The sequence below is a fragment of the Phyllostomus discolor genome, chromosome 7 (assembly GCF_004126475.2).
Source record: "Phyllostomus discolor isolate MPI-MPIP mPhyDis1 chromosome 7, mPhyDis1.pri.v3, whole genome shotgun sequence".
In the NCBI taxonomy this organism is placed as follows: domain Eukaryota; kingdom Metazoa; phylum Chordata; class Mammalia; order Chiroptera; family Phyllostomidae; genus Phyllostomus; species Phyllostomus discolor.
In genome coordinates, this window is record NC_040909.2 from 86544288 (window position 1) to 86564258 (window position 19971).

The 19971-nt window shown below is 35.6% G+C and overlaps 1 protein-coding gene across 1 annotated transcript in view; it reads left to right on the forward strand.

Moving 5' to 3' along the window:
* CNBD1 (cyclic nucleotide binding domain containing 1) overlaps window positions 1-19971 on the forward strand; it is a 288454-nt gene that overhangs the window by 248805 nt on the left and 19678 nt on the right. Inside the window, 2 exon segments of the mRNA XM_036031672.1 lie at window positions 9561-9698; window positions 10836-10968. Coding sequence (XP_035887565.1) covers window positions 9561-9698; window positions 10836-10968 — 271 coding nt within the window.

Consider the following 19971-nt stretch of genomic DNA (forward strand, 5'->3'; position numbering starts at 1 on the left):
CAGTGTGCCACCTCCTTCCTCTTAGTAAGCCAGATGTGCCCTTGGGTGAGGGGTGGCAACAATGGGGGCAGCGTTGGTGGCAGTGGGGTGTGGGGCTGTAGCTTCTGTGAGGGGAGAGCTGCTGTCATGGTGTGAGGGGTTGGCCACTGTATTCCTTAAACTGCAACTGAGAACCTTTTTTTTGAATAACATCCTCTTTTGTACATCTGCTACTCTTAACAAGTGCCTGGCTTTTCACACAGCTCAACTTTCTAACCAGACTGGAGACTATCTTTGTCAGGGTCCATTATGGCCCAAATCTCCCTTCTCCAGTTGTCACCTGATTCCCCAATTTCTCTGGCAATGACCTAGCTGAAGTCCACAGTCCCAGGGGGTGAACACCACCTTCTTGTGTGTCTCCCACTTCATCTTTATTCCCCCCAGGGACATCAAGCATCCCAGTCCATCCTTGTGCTACTCTGTCCGCCCTATTTCTAAGGGATGGAGCTGTTGATTTCAATCTCTCCCAAGGATTCTACGGCAGGTGCCAGGTAGGGGCCTGCAGTAGCCTTGGTCCCCACACTAGTCCCAGGTACCTTACCATCCTATTGCAACCGCCTTACCATTTATTTTTCAGTATACTCTACAATTTTGGTCTCCAACCTTCATATAAGCTGTGATTCCATTGGTTGTTCACTCTGTTCCTCAGAAGATCAGCTAGGTGTTCCACCTGTGCACAGGGGGAAGTAAGCTCCATTCCCATCTACCTCGCTGCCATCTTCTACTTTAGCATTTTGGATCTTTCCATCCCAGAGACTCTCCCATAAGCCAACTGCAGAAACTCTAGGGTTAATGTTCCTTACTTTGCAGGCTGATACAAAGTATCTCCATTGAAGAAGTTCTATGATAGTGTATTTCTTCTTCAACAAATCCATCCTTCTTGAGCTCATTAAGCCATGAGTTTTGAGTACCAACAGTATGTCTTCACATGTCCAAATATTATTAATTTAGAAAAAAACAAAAATGGTTTTTATTGGGTTCAATATAGCAATTTTTTTCTCTACTAACAACATAAATCTTTCCAATGCTTAGTTGCTCCTTTGAGAGTCTTGACATCTCATGAAAACACATAGAAATAATGTTTTTGAAGTTAGCTTTCTGTTTTCTAGAAGTTCCTCCAAAAGATTGCCTTGTATAGTGTGTTGCCTTTCCTGATATTTATTTGATTTTTCCCTCTTATTCAAGCAACAACCTCAAAGTTTTGTTCCAGTGTACCTTGACAATTTGGTTCAACTCAAGTTATTTGTAATACTGCTTTCTTACTATACTATATTTTTTCTTTGTAAGCAGTTGATAATTAAACTACCAATTATTTGAGATGTATCTGAGTATGGAGATACTTGGAAGACCAAGCACATTCTTTCTGTTCTATGGGACCAGGTTTGATCACAACCAGCATTTTCTCAGTGGCTGATATATTCCTCATAGGTCTAGTGCTGCCACAGGGCTAAGAAACCAGTTATAGTTTCATGGGTCTGAGGTTTGTGCTTTTCTTCACCTTGATGATGGCAAAAATTCACTTAGGTGTAGTTCAAAGATTATACTTTGTCCCTAATAAATTCTTAATTAAACGTATTATACAGGATGCATGAACATTATATTCGTATTAGATTATTAAAAGATTAGAAAACTAGAATCAGAATGACAAAAACATTCTGAGTGAGTCTAAGGATAGGCTCCTCCCCTTTAATAGCATTAAGTCTCAATTGTAGATTTAATATTTTTATTCTTTCCCTGCATTTAAGAATCTCATTAACATATGCCCTGGTCAGCCCTGGCTAGTGTGGCCTAGTGGATTGAATGCCAGCCTGTGAATCAAAGAGTTGCCGGTTCAATTCCCAGTCTAGGGCACCTATCTGGTTTGCAGGCCAGGTCCCCAGTAGGGGTGTGTGTGAAAGGCAACCGCACATTCATATTTCTCTCCCACTTTCTCCTTCCTTTCCCCTCTCCTTGAAAATAAATAAATAAAATCTTTAAAAAACATGCCCTGGCCAAAGGCAGAATGATAAATTTCAACCTCATTCTCCCAGTGGAGATAGATCATCACAAAATTTACCACTTTAGCACCTAAAATTTTAAAATACTTTAAAAAGTCCTTACCTATTCTGATAAATGGCTATATTTTGGCATTTTCCTTAAGGTAAATTCATTTCAACTCACATTTTTTAACATCTATGTGTTTGTTACAGAAATAAATAGGAAATTGTCTTGGCCTTGGAGAAAATGATGGTGTTGAAGAACCAGGCCCTACTTTGAGAATGGGAAATGGACTTCTTAGTTTTAAGTGGAACTTTTTTATATATGTTCATTATATGATATCACCTGAAACATATAATAAAAAACATGGTGGTATATAGTGGACTCAGTTCTGATCATCTTTCTTCAATGACAAATAATGTTTATACAGATACTTCTTGAGTTACAATGTGGTTATGTACCCATAAACCAATCATAAATTGAAAATGAATTTAATACAAACATCACAATTAGCTTAGCCTGTGTTAAATGTTCCCAGAACGCCTACATTAGCCTGCAGTTGGGCAGAATCACCTTGCTGGTGCTACACAGGATCGTGACATGTGTTATACCACATGCAATTCTGAAAAAATCGAAACTCAAAATACAGTTTCCACTGAATGTTTAATTGCTTCTGTACCATTATGAAGTTAAAAAATCATAGGTCTTACCATTTAACTTGGGGACCAAGTACAAGACATTAGATATAGTGTCCTCACCAACTGTGATAACCATAATTCATTTCTCTAAGTTTGTCATTTGTATGAAAACTGTGTGTATGTATCATAATACTAGAAATTAATTTTTGTGGGTATTTTTCCAAAGAATTTTTAAAGGAATTGCTTATACCTATCTTCAAAAATCTATCTGCATTAATCAAACTGAAAAAGTATACAGCTAACTGTTATTCCAAATCAGTAAGAAAATGTTTAATGAAGAGTTTAATAAACCTCCACCATAGTAGGTTCTATATGGTAATAATTCCTTATAGAGGCGACTAAGACTTTCCTTAACTAACATATAAATACTCACAGACAATTGTTTTCAGATAAACTCAAGTGTGTAATTGTTTTTCCAAAGGCTTCGCTTTATATTCACTTACAGTAATTTCACACCTAACAAGAATGGATGATTTCCTCTATTATTAGCAGGGTGATAAACCAAAAGGGTTTTACAGCAGGTTCATTAAATTTTACCAAGAAAATCAAAATTCCCAAGTTTTATACTTTAGTGTATTATAATAGTTTAATAGGTTTTACATAATATAGTTTACTTATATTTAACATAAATACAACAAGCTTGGAAACTCATTTCTAAGGCCAAAGAAAATTAGATGTAAAGCATTTACAAGAAACAGACAAGCTATTAGAGGGTACTCTAATTTTTAAAATTTAAATTATACAAAATCATATTTTAGTGATACTCCTTTATGATACTATATCATATAAAATATTACTGTCATTGTATGTTAAATATTAGAAGTCATTTTCATACACATTCTGCCATGATAACTAAATATATTTATATAATTAAGAAATAATAAAGACTATGGGCACTTGATAGTATGAATGAAGCTCTAGATCTGAGTGTGACACACTCAAATCCTTGGGCAAAATATGGACTACAACCTTTTGTTTTGAATCCAGTTTTATTAGAAAACAACCACACAATTTGTTGTGTACTGTTTTTATCAATTTTTCTCTACATGACAGAGTTGAGTAGGTGTGACAGAGACCTTATGGCTGGAAAAGCGAAAATTTGCTTTCCAGTCTGTTATCAAAAACTTTGGCAACCCCTTCTCTAAGTGGAAACAACTAAAATGGCTAAAAGTGATAAAAAATTTGCAAATACATTGTTAATTTGATAATAAAATAAAGAATTCAGAGAGACATAGGTTATATTCAGTTAGAAATATCAATAATAAAAATTACTTAAATCACTACTAAAGTATTAATTACTATAAAAATAATAAAAATGCTACAGTAGATTTTGGAGAGTATTTTACACTTTTAATGAAAATATTTGAGAAGGCTTATATATAGTTGCACTATGTTAATGGAAAGGAACATTCAACACTTTAAGAAAAGTCTCCTTGAATGATCTGTGGTTTTAATGCAATTCCAATGAAAAATTCAGTTTCCTTGTGGAACTTGAGAAAGTGATTTTAAAAATTATACTGAAAACCAAAACCAAGAACAAGCCAGAGACTCATGAAAAAACACTTGGGGAAAAGGTACCTGCTCTCCCATATATGACATAACAGTGAATATATGTCATTAATACAATGTTTTTATATCCAAGTGGTGGCTCATTGGTGAACATACTAGCAACCAGAAGTTCCACAATTAGATCCATAGTTGCAAACACTTTCTATGTGAAACAGTGTAGAAGGTGGTGGGATGATGCATTAAAATGAGCTAAGGCAATTTATTTTTCTATGTGAGAAAACAATTTAAAATTGTATTTTTTCCTCACATTGCACATAAACAATTGAGATAATAAACTCAATTGTAAAAGCAATGAACTCAAATCTTAAGAACACCTGGCAGAATTTCTTCACAATATTTTGATAGCAAAAGATTGTAAAATTGGATAATTACAGAAGAAAACTATAAAGATATTTGTTTAAATTCAAGGACCTTTTGCTCATTCCATGATACCTTAAGTAATGAAAACACAGGCACAGCTTGGGTGAAGATTTTTTTAATATAATTTATTGATTATGCTATTATAGTTGTCCCATTCCCCCCTTTACTCCCCTCTACCCTGCACACCCTCTCCCACCCACATTCCCTGCTTTAGTTCATGTCCATATGTCATACGTTCTTTAGCTTCTACATTTCCCATACTATTCTTGCCTTCCCCCTATTTCCTACCTACCATCTATGCTACTTATTCTCTGTACCTTTTCCCACTCTCTCCTCCTCCCACTCCCCTGTTGCTAAACCTCCATGTGATCTCCATTTCTGTGGTTCTGTTCCTGTTCTAGTTGTTTGCTTAGTTTGTTTTGGTTTTGCTTTAGGTATAGTTGTTAATAATTGTGTTTGCTGTCATTTTACTATACATGGTTTTTTTTTAATCTTCTTTTTCTTAGATAAGCCCCTTTAACATTTCATAAAGTAAGGGCTTGGTGATGATGAGCTCTTTTAACTTGACCTTATCTGAGAAGCACTTTATCTGCCCTTCTATTCTAAATGAAAGCTTTGCTGGATAGAATAATCTTGGATGTGGGTTCTTGCTTTTCATGATTTTGAATACTTCTTTCCAGCCCCTTCTTGCCTGCAAGATCTCTTTTGAGAAATCAGCTGACAGTCTGATTGGAAGTCCTTTGTAGGTTACTGTCTTCTTATCTTTTGCTGCTTCTAGAATTCTCTCCTTAATTTTAATCTTGGCTAATGTAATTATGATGTGCCTTGGTGTGTTCCACCTTGGGTCCAACTTCTTTGGGACTCTCTGAGCTTCCTGGACTTCCTGGAAGTCTATTTCCTTTGCCAGATTGGGGAAGTTCTCCTTTATTATTTGTTCAAATAACTTTTCCACTTGTTGCTCTTCCTCTTTCCCTTCTGGTATCCCTATAATTCAGATGTTGGAACCTTTAAAGATGTCCTGGAGGTTCCTAAGTCTCTCCTCATTTTTTAAAAATTCTTATTCCTTCATTTTTTTTTCTGTTTGGTTGTTTCTTTCTTCCTTCTGGTCCACTCCATTGATTTGAGTCCCAGTTTTCTTCCTATTGCTATTGGTTTCCTGTGCATTTTTCTTCATTTCACTTAGCGTAGCCTTCATTTTTTCATCTAACTTGCAGCCAGAATCAACCAATTCTGTGAGCATCTTGATCACCAGTGCTTTGAACTGTGCATCTGATAGGTTGGCTATCTCTTGGTTGCTTAGTTGTATTTGCTGTGGAGTTTTGATCTGTTCTGCTGTTTGGACCATATTTTTTTGTCTTGATGTACCTGTTACTTATGAAGGGTGGAGTCTTAGGTGTTCACCAGGGTGGGGCAACCCAGTCACTGGGTTGTGACATTGTATGTGAGGGCAGGATCTGAGAGGGAAGAATGGTGCTTGCTCTGCTCTCTGTCAGCTTTCAGTCCCTTCCACCACTTCTGCCAAGCAAACTGGGCCTTTCTGGTGCTGATTCTTGTATGAGTGGGCTTGTGTACATTCTAGAACCCTGTAAGTCTATCCAATGAACTCTCCTGTGAGGCTGGGAGTCTCTCCCTGTGCCTCAACCCTCACATGTTTTCAGTTGGTGATTTGAGGCTTTATTTCCTGGCACTGGGGCCCTGCGTTGCATGGTCTGTCTCACTGCTCAGTTTCACCTGGTTTATCTATGCATGAATGTGGGACTGCCTGGTCAGCCAGCTGCCTTGCTGCTATGCCTCCTTTCACAATCGCTGTCTCGCTGGGTCTGCCCATTGCCATTGCCACCCCACGTCCATGGTCTGCCATCTGCCGCCTGCACACCCAGGGTCCACTGGTTGCTGTCTTGTGTGCCCTGGGTACCTGGCACACCCAGGGTGCCTTGTGAGCTTGGTGCCACCAGTTTTTGTGCTGTGACCCCCTCCACACAGCTTTCTGACTCTGTCCCACTTACGCATCTGGATGAATGTGTCTATTTTACTTCCATACAGTTCAATTTTCTGTCAATTCTAATTGTTATTTTGTTTCTAAATTATTGTTATTCTTATTTTGGTTGTGCGAGGAGGCACAGTGTGTCTACCTATGCTTCCATCTTGGCTGTAAGTCCTCAGGTGGAGATATTTTTAATACAAAAAGATGGTAAAGGATTACTGTCTGGGACACATAATGACCTGAAAATCTAAAAGAAAAAGACACTAAACATATGTCAACCTTTTTTTTTCTTAATTTTTTATTCTTCAATTACAGGTATTACATTTTTAAAAGTATATTTTTGATTATGCTATTACAGTTGTCCCATTCTTTTTATCCCCTTTATCCCTCTCCACCCAGTACCCTTATTCCCTCCAGCATTTCCTCTCCCAAGTTCATGTCCATGGGATATATACATATAAGAATATATATATATATATATATATATATATGTATATGTTCTTTGGCTTCTCCATTTTTTACACTATTCTTAACTTCCCCCTATTTTCTACCTAACATTTATACTTCTTATTCTCAGTACCTTTTCTCTTGTTCTTCCTGTTTTCAACCCTGCTGATCTCTTCCATCTAATCTCCATTTCTGTGATTCTGTTACCCTTTTTGTTGTTTGCTTAGCTTTTTTTTAGGTTCAGTTGTTGATAGTTGTGAGTTTATTGTTATTTTACTGTTCACACTTTGATCTTCTCCTTATTCTTAGATAAGTCCCTTTAGCATTGCATATAATAAGGACTTTATGATGATGAGGTCCTTTAATTTTACCTTATCAAGGGAGCATTTTGTCTGCCCTTCCATTCTAAATGATAGCTTTGCTGGATAGAGTAATCTTGTATGTGAGTTCTTGCTTTTCATGATTTTGAATACTTCTTTCCAGTCCCTTCTTTCCTGTAAGGTTTCTCTGTGGAATCAGCTGATAGCTTTATGAGAACACCTTCATAGGTAATTCTTTTCTCTTGCTGCTTTTAAGATTCTCTCATTATCTTAAATTTTTGGCAATTTAATGATGTGTTTTAGTGTGTTACTCTGGCCCAACTTGTATGGGACTCTCTGAGCTTGCTGGAGTTGTATGTCTATTTTCTTCACCAGATTGGGGGTGTTTTCTTTCATTATTTTTTAAAATAAGTTTTTGATTTCTTTCTCTTCCTCTTCTTCTTGCACCCCTATGATTTGGATATTGAAATGTTTAAAGTTGTCCCAGAGGTTCCTAAACCTCTCCTCAATTTTTTGAGTTCTTATTTCTTCATTCTGTTCCAGTTGAATGTTTGTTCTCCCTGCTGTTCCATGTTGTTGATTTGAGTCCCAGTTCCCTTCCCTTCATTGTTGGTTACCTGTATATTTTTCTTTATTTCACTTTGTATAGCCTTTACTTCTTCCTTTATTTTGTGACCATACTCAATAATTTCTGTGAGCATCTTGATTACCAGTGTTTTGAACTCTGCATCTGATTGGTTGCCTGTCTTCTCATCACTTAGTTATTTTTGTGGAGTTTTGATCTGTTCTTTCATTTGGGCTGCTTTTCTTTGTCTCAGCACATCTGTTACATTGTCAGGAGTGGAGCCTTAGGTATTTTCCAGGCCAGGGCAACACAATTCACTGCATTGTGGTGCTGTATGTCAGAGAAGGGTGAAAGAGGGAACAATGCCACTTGCTGGGCTCTTGACCAGCTTTGAAGAGACTGACATTTTCTCCTATGCAGAACCCCCAAAGGCTTATACAGCCAAAGATTCTGAGGCTTTATTTTCCACATTTTGGAACCCTGGATTGTTAAGTCTGCCTAATTCCTCATTGTTCCTCCCAGTTTTTCTAATGTGAATGTGCAACTGCCCAGTCCTGAAACAACAGCCTTGCCACATGTCCTCTCCATTGCCCAGACTACCCATCTCTGCCCCTTCTACCAGTCTGGATGAATGTTTCTTTTTTAAGTCCTTGGTTATCAGACTTCTATACAGTTCAATTTTCTTATAGTTCTGAATTTTTTTAATTGCTTGTTTCCTTCTTTTGGTACAAGGAGGTGAAGCATGTCTACCTACACCTCCATTTTGGGCAGAATCTTTTCCCACTTTTTATCCCTGTTGCTCTCCCCTGCCCTGCCCCACCACAGTCAACCTTTTATAGAACACAAACTATGCATTAGGTAATTGGAAAAGGCAAAAGTGCTCTACCACTAGCAACCTGGGAAATATGAAGGTAATAATTTTTACATTTAAAAGTAAATGTAAATAAATAAAAAGTTCAATAAATCATATTACTACCAAATTGGAAAATATTAAAAATTAGATAATATGAAATGTTGGAATATTTGTGCAGAAACAGACTCTGGGTCCATTATGCTTCAGGATAGAGGGTGCTAGCTAGAACTTGCATCAGATGTAAAGTAGTTAAACAGATGTTAAAGTGCAAACACATTCTGTAACATATAAATTATACTCTTAGTCATATATTTTATGGATATAGTTATGTATGAAATGAAGAGACTTGTACACTAATGATCATATTATCATTGTTTTATATCAAATACCAATAAGAACACAAATGTTTATCAACAAAAATGAATTGTAATTTAAGTGTAGTCATACAGAAATGAAAAATGAATAGATTATATTAATATGATTGTATTTTAAAAGCTTAATATTTAACAAAAGCACAGAATAATATCCTAAGTTGTTTTCCTACTGTAGTAAAAAAACAGAAATGTTTTCTTGCTTTGGTGTGTACATTGATGGAGAAAGCAGGACACCCATACGAAGCTGCTCAGACTCCTTTCCTTCACAGACTTGCAGACTTGCCTACATTGCTGTTATCACCATCATTGGTATTTTAATGTTGATATGTGATAATGAAGTTTAAGTTGACTTTGTTTTTTTTTTTTTTTGATAGCTTAGACCATGGAACACCTTTGGAACCCTGGAAGTTACAGCTCAGGTTCAGTCAGAACTGAAGGAGTACTCAGTGGTGACAGAAGAAGATTGTGAAATTCTTAAGATCCCTGCAAAGAATTATGCCAAGTTAAAATTGGTATGATCAAATCTAATCTATGTATGAAGATGATATGGTAGTAAATTCAATAGAACTTTTGCCTCTTTGGACACACATTCATATCTCTCTTATTTTTAATTTGACTTGGCCTACCCAACATAAAAATGTTTATTTTATGACTGTCACTTAAACCTCTTATAGTGATGGGTAATTTAAGTATAAAACTAGGTTTTATGTATATAGTATTTTATGTATATTTTTGATGACTTTGTTTTTTTATGAATTCAGAATTTATTTATTCATTCAACAAATATATATTTTGTGGTGTCAACATCATGTTATATGTTAGGAATACCAGGACAACCAAGGAGACAGACCTCTACATCTCTGCAGTCTACCTTAGAAAAAATTAACTTGGGTGTGACTGGAACATTGTTTCATAGTGTAACTTAGGGCTGCACAACTAGGTGATCACTACTTAATTCTATCCCCTAATTTTGCTGTTTTAACTTTTTTACTTCAAGTTTAAAAACTTGTTCTCTTTTAGTCAAATGCAAATTTGTCCCCTCTCCTAACTCTCCCTGCCTGGCTGGCAGAGGAAGTTTGTCTCAATGACCAGTCATGTTGTGCATGTAACAGCTAAACCATGGCTGGGTGCTTATGTAGAAGGGATATGGAAGGGATGCCCACCTTCTTGATTTGGTTCTCTAAGAGTCGTGGTTTCTTTCAGTAAGATGGTTTTAGCATTGGTGACACTGATAACTTTCTCAAAGTTCAACTTCCTTCCAAATTCCTGATTTCAGAGTGGCTGGCTTTAAAAACAATCTTCTTTGTATGCTTTGTTTTTTATGTTTACAATATTATTACTAATTTAATACTATCAATTGAACTTTTGTGTTTAGTCTTGACTACATCAGAGTTGTTGTCCAAACATGCAAAAACACAGCATCTAAATTATTATGAAATGTGGAAAAATAAGATTTTAGTATTACATCTGAAAATTAAAATTTCATTATGGTTATTTGGTCATAGAATGATGCTCCTATAAAATCAAAAGTATTTTATTGTATTTTTATATCATGTAACCTTTATTTTTCTTTTACTGACATTTATCTGCTATCTTTTTTCTTCTCTTTAAATTACCTAATATAAAGTTTGATAATGACTTTTTTCTAGGAAAAAACAAAACTTGAAAATAAACAAATAGTGAAATTAATTCGTAAGTGTCCATATTATGAGGAATGGCCTACTTTATCCATATATGAACTAGTTCTTCTTGTTAAATGGAAAAGATTTCCTCCAGGTCATGGTGAGTTTAATGCAATTTGGTAATTTCTTGCATAATATTATACTATTGGAATTTGTAGTTTTTTCATAGTTTTAATGTTTTATACACTTTTTTTTCATGAGTGTTTGTTCAGTTCATTTAATGTTATCTTTGAATCAAGAATTTATATTATTACCAGTTTTTATAAAATCATTCTTAGTTGGCCTGGAGAGTGATCTTCCCACTGTCCTTATTTGCACATCTTGCTGCCCCGCTATAGGCCTACGCTTGTCCTATCCCAACAGTCAGTGTGGGGACAAAACTGAAAAAAGATGAATGCAACAAGATGTCAGGGTCATTGTTTCCTGTTCTCCTGGTTGAACCCCACTAAAGCAACAAGTAGCTTCTTTGTACCTGTGCTATATGTTATCAGTGGAAATACAATGATAGAGAATAGGTAAGGTCAAGGTGTGTGGTAGCTGCACATTTCTGATATCTAGCATGACATGGCAATGATGTGTGCATTTCCTGGGTTACATTTTCACAAGTGCAGGTGACATTGTGTCCTTCTGTACAATTTTTCTATTTTTCTGTCTGGGAGAACCCACCAAATAAGAGATGCCAAATGCTATAGAATGATTGTTTTTGTCCCACAAAGTTCAGATGTTGAACCCTTAATCCTTAACATGATGCTATTTGGGGGTAGGACCTTTGGGAGGGAATTTAGCTCTGAACATAGAGCCTTCATGAATGGGATTAGTGTCCTTATAAGAAGAGACCTGAGAGGTAATATCTTTCTCTTGGCCTTGTGAAAACACAGCAATCTGGCAGCTGTCAGTAAACCAGGTTCCTTGATCTTGGACTTCACAGCCTCCCAAACTGTGAGAGAGTTATTTGTTGTTTTTGCTACCCCTCTATGGTATCTGTTATCTGACTAAGATACCAGTATAAGAGGAACAATTATAGTTGGGTCAAAGCCCAGACTTCCTTTGGTAAGGAATCACTCTGCTCCACAGGAGTAAGCCCCCAACAAGGGAGAGCTTTGTAGTCACACACAGGGTGACCCAGTACTAACATTATAACAGAGAGGAAGTGCTTGAAAGAAACACTTCCACCTCAAGCCTCCAGAGCCATAACTGTAGTGAGGACTATGGATCATGGGGCAGATGAACATTCTGAATTAAGTACAAAATTGAAGTTCTAAAAAATGAATTTGAATTATAAGTCCCATGATGCCACTGTTCTAATAATAAACATGTGATGGAGAAATTCTTGTATCTGAAGAAATGTCCTGTGAGAGAGTCATTCTATAATAGAATGGTGAGGGTCAGCATAGTGTGAACAGAGGTTTCTTTTATTGGAAAAAGGAAATATCATCATAGTTAAGGTTTGTGCTTCAAAAACTGAGAATACTTAATCAACCAATTCAATTTGGTGAGACTCTAAATCCTTTTCTGAATTTGTTCCAAATTTCAATACAGTGTTGTTGTTTATATTTTTACTTTTATTTTGTGTTTTATTATTTTTACCTTTATTTTTTAGTTATTTAATTAGTTGTCCCCACTTCCCCCAATTATTCTACCCTGCCCTACTCACTCCCTAGCCTCCACTTTCAATCCTCCCCCATTGGCTTTGTCCATGGGTCCTTTATACATCTTCCTTGACTTGATCCTTCCCCTTCAGCAGTATTTATCATTTTTTAAAATACAGTGTCTAGCCCTTGTTTAGTGAAATATATACCTTTCTTTTGCTTTTAAAAATTGGATATTGGTCATTTTGCATTTTTTTCATAAAACTTTTGCTGATGAGATATAAATGCCATTTTATTCATTTATTTAGACAATAGTACATATAGAAGGCAAGTAGTAAACTGACTTGTAAAATATTGAGAACTGAGTACTTTTGAATTCAACATCTGTATTATAAAAAAAACAGTTTTTTTTTTTTAATGTGAATGTTTTGGCTTCATTCTGGTTTCCCCAATTTGTATCAGAGATTTCATACCTTGGTCCATGCTTTATTTTTAGGACATTTTTGTATAAGAAAATAGTATCTCAGCCTTGCCAATATGCTAAGACATTAATATTAAAAAAAAATTTTAAAGATTTTATTTATTTATTTTTAGAGAAGGAAGGGAGGGAGAGAGAGAGAGAAACATCAATGTGTGGTTGCTGGGGGTCATGGGCTGCAACCCAGGCATGTGCCCTGACTGGGAATTGAACCTGCGATGCTTTGGTTCGCAGCCCACACTCAATCCACTGAGCTACACCAGCCAGAGCTGACATTAATATTTTTAAGGTGATTTAAAAGGGGGAAAGAAACCATAATCAGAGACATTTTGAATTATGTTAATCAAAAGAAGACAAAATTCACAAAAGGGGAATAATGGTGTGCTTTTAATGTATTTCATTACAAATGATAAATATTTGTCTCACTCTAAAATATCAATGTAAAATATTTAAATTTAGCATGAAAGAGATCAGAAGGTGTTGACACAGCTTAGGAGACTAATGCTAGGTTCAAGTTCTTTTTGGAAAATATCTTTAAAAATAATGGTGGAAACTGTTTATTGCCCTTGAAAATCTGTGATGACATTGAATAAGTCCAAAGAAACATTATTTTAACAAACATAAATATGTGATGCTTACATTTATATGGTTTTAAAAATAATTTACCCTTCTTGAGGACGAATGACAATTTTGCTAGACGATCTTTAAAGCCTCTTTCACCTGAAATACTATGACTCCTATAGATAAACATACCAAGGTGAAGAATAATTCCTGTGAATCTAACTTAATTTTTTATGGCACTGACAAACTTGATATATCAAAAAGAAGCATTAGATATAATAGTATTAAACTTTACTCAAGATTTGTTTTGAATTTTTATCAGAAAATGAATGTAGAGAATGTAGTTCAAGTAACATCATCATTATCTAGGTTTAAAACTAGTAGTAGTGTGATTTCCAAACCATAATTAAGTGTGTTTTCATCTTATGTTAGAAATGTGTATTGGGTGAAGTTTCAGAGAGATTAAGTTAATTATTCAAAAGGTTGATAGAATTTAGGATTAATTTTGAGTAATCTGTGAAATACATGAAGCTTATTTCTGGCATTTTCATCTTTGTTAACCTAAGTCTTGTTATTTTGGGGTCAAATGCCAGGGGAGTCTGTCTGTAATGGACATTTCCAATGTTGCTTGTAATTTAGGCCTATCTGGTTTGTATCACACCAATGAAACTATTCACAGGTGTTTTTCTCAGGTGTGTCAGGCTGGAAATGGCAATTAGCTGTTCTCACCTGTTTCCATGTGTATTATGTGTATAAAAAAGTGGTAAATAACACCTCAATGTACTATTGATGTACATCATAATGTTATTCTGCTTATATATTTTCCAGATAGGATTTTTTAAAAGATTTTATTTATTTATTTTCAGAGAGGGAGGGGAGGGAGAGAGGGGGAGAGAGAGAGAGAGAGAGAAACATCAATGTGCGGTTGCTGGGGATCATGGCCTGCAACCCATGCATGTACCCTGACTGGGAATTGAACCTGTGACATTTTGGTTCGCAACCTGCGCTCAATCCACTGAGCTACGCCAGCCAGGGCTCCAGATAGGATTTGATATAACAAACATAATTACCAGAGATATTAAAAATATTGTAATCAATTTAGTTCTGAAAGATATAACATTGACAATATAATAATATTCAAAATAAACAACAACCTAGTCTTCCCAAATTAAAACTGGAAACTTTGAACCACAGAATTATTTATTTTGAAGCTGTACCTAATGGAAGTTAGAAGTTCTATACTATAAATCCTAGCTTTTTGACATCAGTCTCTTTCAGATCAATGAACTACACAGGGTATCAGAACTCTTAGTTCTACGACCTAATCCTGAGCATCCCAGAACCAGGCTGCACTTAAGGATGCTACTCATCCCTGTGTCTTTGTTCCCTTATTTCTCCTTTACTGGTCTCTTTGCATGATAGTGAGTATTTTCTAATGTAACATAACAATTCACTTAATGATTTTAAATTAAACTTTACTATTTAGAACAGTTTTAGGTGCACAGGAAAATTGAGGAGAAGGTACAAGGATCTTCCACATACCCCTGTCCCCAGTCTTGCATAGCATCTCCCACTATTAGCATACACTGCCAGAGTGGTACATTGGTATAATTGAACCTACAGTGAAATATCTCTAACCAAATGCAGAGTTTTCATTAGGGCTGACTTCTGGGTTTGGACATTTTGTGAATTGGGTAACTGTATAATGATATTTACCCACCATTAGAGTATCATACACAGCATTTTGCTGCCTTCAAAATTCTTTGAGTACTACATAGTCATTTCTATCTCCTCCTTAACTCATGGCAACCACTGATCTTTTCATTATTTTTTTATGGTTTTGCTATTTTCTGAATGTTATGTAATATGAATCATATAGCATGTAGCCTTTTCAGACTGGTGTCTTTCACTTAATAATATGCACTTAAAGCATCTCAATATCTTTTAATGGTTTGCTAACTCATTTTTTTCCCTAATGCTAAATAATATTCTATTGTTTGGATATACCACAGTTTATCTGTACACTCACTGAGTGAAGGACATCTTAATTGAGTCCAGATTTTAGCATTGTAAATGAAGCTGCTATAAACATCTGCATGCAGATTTTTTGTGAACAAAGTTTTCAGCTCCTTTGGGTAAATATCAAGGAGTGCAATTACTGGATTGTATGATACAAATGTATTTAGTTTTATAAGAAACCACTGTCTTCCAATGTAGCTGCACCATTTTGCATTCCCACTAGCAGTGAATGAGAGTGTTTGTTGCTCTACATTCTTTCCAACATTGGGTATTATCAGCACTCTAGATTTTGTCTACTTGAGTAGATTTGTAGTGTCATTTCTTTGTTTTAACTTGGATTTTTCTGATGAGGCATATGAGAAGCCTCAAAAAAGGAAATATCCAACAGGAAGAAAATCAGTAAGGACATAATTAAATTCAGTATTATCAGTCAACTGGTCATAATGGACATCTACAAATTAATCCATCCAACAACAGCAGAGGACACATACTTTTCAAGTTCCATGGAGCATTCACCAGGACAGGCCACATTCTAAGACATAAAACACGACTTCAGAAATTAAAAAAAAATAGAAATGACAGATCTGCTCTTAGATCACAATGGAATTACCTATACCAGGGGGGTTCCCCCTCAAAATACAGACTTATCTTCTGGAAGGTAAGTCCCTTGTGGTACAGGCTTCCCCTGCTAGGTGTTTAAGGAAGTCATCTGTATCAGTATACCAGCTGACATTGTTGTGAGAGGTTATGTTTGGCTTCAGTAAATTTTTTCAGTGCATTTTCCCATTTCATTATGAGTAATTTACAATTGTGACTGCCCACACAATGCTCACTGTTGAGCAGTTTTTGACCAAAAAACAGCATGACACCTGTGCCTTACCTTCTCCATTCACCCAATCTTTCCTCAAGCAACTGTTTATTGTAACCCAGGTGAAACAAGTCCTCAAAGGGAAACATTTTGCTGATGTAGAAGAGGTGAGACAAAAAATGGCAGAAGCACTAAAAGGCATCAAAATCAATGAATTCAAAAACTGTTTCGAGCAGTGGAAAAAACATCTCAATAGGTGTATTGCATCAAATGGAGAGTACTTGGAAGGTGACTGAAGTTTAAGCATGTAAGAACAAATACAGTTTTCAATAAATAAATCATGTTTTTTGGTAAAATTCCTCATAAATTAAAAACAGAAAGGTAAATGGAAAACCTCAAAGTATGTAGAAGTTAAACAATATACTTCTAAATAATACATGGGTAAAGAAGAAATCTCAAGATATTTAATAATTTAAATTTAATTATATTCAATTATGTTAAAATAATTTAAAATTTAAATTTATTAACTAAAAATTAAATGTTAAACTCAATAAAATAATTTTAAAATTTAATCATTCACATAATTTCACATTTTCAATTAAATGTAAATTAAAGCATTTTATAAAAATGTGGGAGATCTCTGAACCTTCTGCTGAAACACAGGTGCACGTAACAGGGAATATAGGAACTTATGTTTCAGGAGTGCCTGGATCCAAGCTCCAAACTGATTTCATTCCAATTGTTTGTTCCATTTCTTGGTTCTTTTTTGTTTTGTATTTGTTCCCTCTTTAAATAAGTTTCACTATGTTATGGCAAAAATAGTTACAGGGCACATTTTTGTCACAGTCAACAATCCTTGTGAAAGAGATTTTCTTCCTGATTGTTCCAAGAAAAATGTGCTATGAATTCCCTAGCTGGGCTTGTGTCACATGGACACCCCGAGGACATGCAACCTTTTGTTCAACTAAAGGTGGACTACAGCCCTGCCCTGGAAAATGGTGCGGCCCCACTGAGCCAGGTAAATCCCAAATGGGGGAGTGTGTATTTGCAGAGGTGCTGAAACAACACAGACCTCCATGCTCCCTCCATGTGGGGCTGTGTCATGCAGCCCCATGCAGCATGAAGCTGTTTGGTGATAGGACTACCTCCTTGGGGCCCAGATATGCTTTGACTTCCTTGTGGCTCTATGTCTTAATGGCCCAAACCATCTCTGCTTCTACACCCAGTGTACCCTGTCACTTCCAGGTTCCTAAAAATAGTATCTGTTATTAGAGGGGTTTTTTTTTTTGAGAGCTCAAGAGGGAAAGAGAGGGAGCAATGTAGAAGGAGAGAAAGAGAGAGAGGGAGAGAGAGAGATTTGTTTTTCCACTTATTTTATGCATTCATTTGTTGAGTCCTATAAGTGCTCTGAGAGGGGATCAAACCCATAGCCTTGGTATATCGGGACAGTGCTCTAACAAACTGAGCAACTCGGTCAAGGCTAAGATTGGTCTTTAAATTACAAATTTCCCTCCAAATTTTTCCAAAGCAGATATTACTTTCTGTTTGTATATTTGCAACCTCCTTCAGGTGATTCAGAAAATCTAATCTCTCATATGAATTTTCTGAAATCTATAGAATGAGTCTTTCCTAAAATTATTATATAAGGAGTTCTCTAGGCTTCCATAGATCTACAGTTCCACAGTCAAGTTTACTGTGTTTCATGATTCTTTATGCCTACCTAAAAAGAGAGAAACATTTCAAATAAGCTACCTAACCCTACATCTACAAGAACTGGAGGGACAAGAAACAAAGCCCAGAATGAGTAGAGGAAAGAAATAATACAGATCAGAGAAGAATTAGGTGGCACAGAGCCTAAAAGAACAATGCAAAGGATCAATAAATCCAGGAGCTTGTTTTTTAAAAAGATAAACAAAATCAACAAGCCTTTAACAAAACTGATCAGGAAGAAAAGATAGAGGACCCAAATAAACAAAACCAGAAGTGAAAGAGGAGAGATTACAACAGATAACACAGAAATATGAAAGATTGTGAGAAATTACTATGAAGAACTTTATGCCAAGGAATTTAAAAAACTGAGTGAAATGGACATACTTCTAGAAAAATATAATCTTCCAAACCTGAATGAAGGAGCAGAAAGCCTGAACACCAATAATAGCTGGAAACAGGGGGTTAACAGTGATAGGTAGGGATGGCTGATGTGGGTGGGAGTCAAGGGGGTAAATGGAGGCAATTGTACTTGAACAACAATAAAACAAAGAGAAAAAATGGGGAAAATAAGTAAAACTAGTAAGTGAAAGCTTAAAAAAAAAGAAAAGAAAAAAAGAAAACCAAAACTCTTGACACACAAAAGCCCAGGACCAGATGATTTGACAGGAGAATTATCCCAAAGCCAGATAAAGGCACAACAAAGAAAACTACAGGCCAATATTGCTGATGAACATAGATGCTAAAATACTCAACAAAATATTGACAAACCACATCCCACAATACATTAAAATCATCACACACAATGATCATATGGGAATAATTCCAAGAATGCAAGGATGGTACAATATCATCAAATCAATAAACATAACACATCGCATAAACAAAAAGAAAGACAAAAATTACATGATCATATCAATAGATGGAGAAAACATTTGATAAGGTACAGCACCAATTTTTGATAAAAAGAACAAAGTGGAAGTAAAGAGAGCTACCTTAACATAATAAAACCATATATGAGAAACCTATAGCCAACATCATACTCAATGGGCAAAAACTAAAAGCTTTCCAACTAAGATCAGGAAAAGACAAGTATGTTCACTTTCACCACTCATATTCAACATAGTATTAGAAATCCTAGCCATAGTAATTACACAACAAAAAGAAATAAAAGGCATCCAACTTGAAAAGGAGGAAGTAAAACTGTCTTTGGTTGCAGATGACATGGTGCATAGAAAACCCTATAGAATCCACCAAAAAAAATCACTTGACCTAATAAATGAATTTGGCAAAGCAGCAAGATACAAAGTCAATATTCAGAAGTCAAAGACATTTTTTACACCAACAATGAAACAGCAATTAGGGGACAACCCCATTTGCAATAGCAACAAGAAAAATAAAAAACCTAGAAATAAACCTAACCAAGGAGTTAAAAGGCCTGCATAAAGAAAACTACAGACCACTGAAGGAAGACACAAATAAGTGAAAGAATATACCATGTCAACAGAGTAGAAGAATTAACATAATCAAAACTTCCATACTGCCCAAAGCAATCTATAGATTCAACATAGTCCCTATCAAGATACAAATAACATATTTCACAGATATAGAACAAATATTTCAAACATTTATGTGGAGCTATAAACTACCCTGGATAGCCTCAGCAACTTTGAGAAAGAAGAAAAAAGTAGGAGCGATCACAATATTTGACGTCAAACTATATTATAATGCCATGGTCAACAAAACAGTCTGCTACTGGCAAAAGAACAAACACATACACCAATGGAACAGAATAGAGAGTCCAGAAAAAAACACAAATCTCCGTGGTCAATTAAACTCAACAAAGAGTACAAGAGCATAAAATGGAATAAAAATACCCTCTTCTACAAATGGCATTGTGGGATCTGGACAGCTGCATGCAAAAAAAATGAAATTAAACAA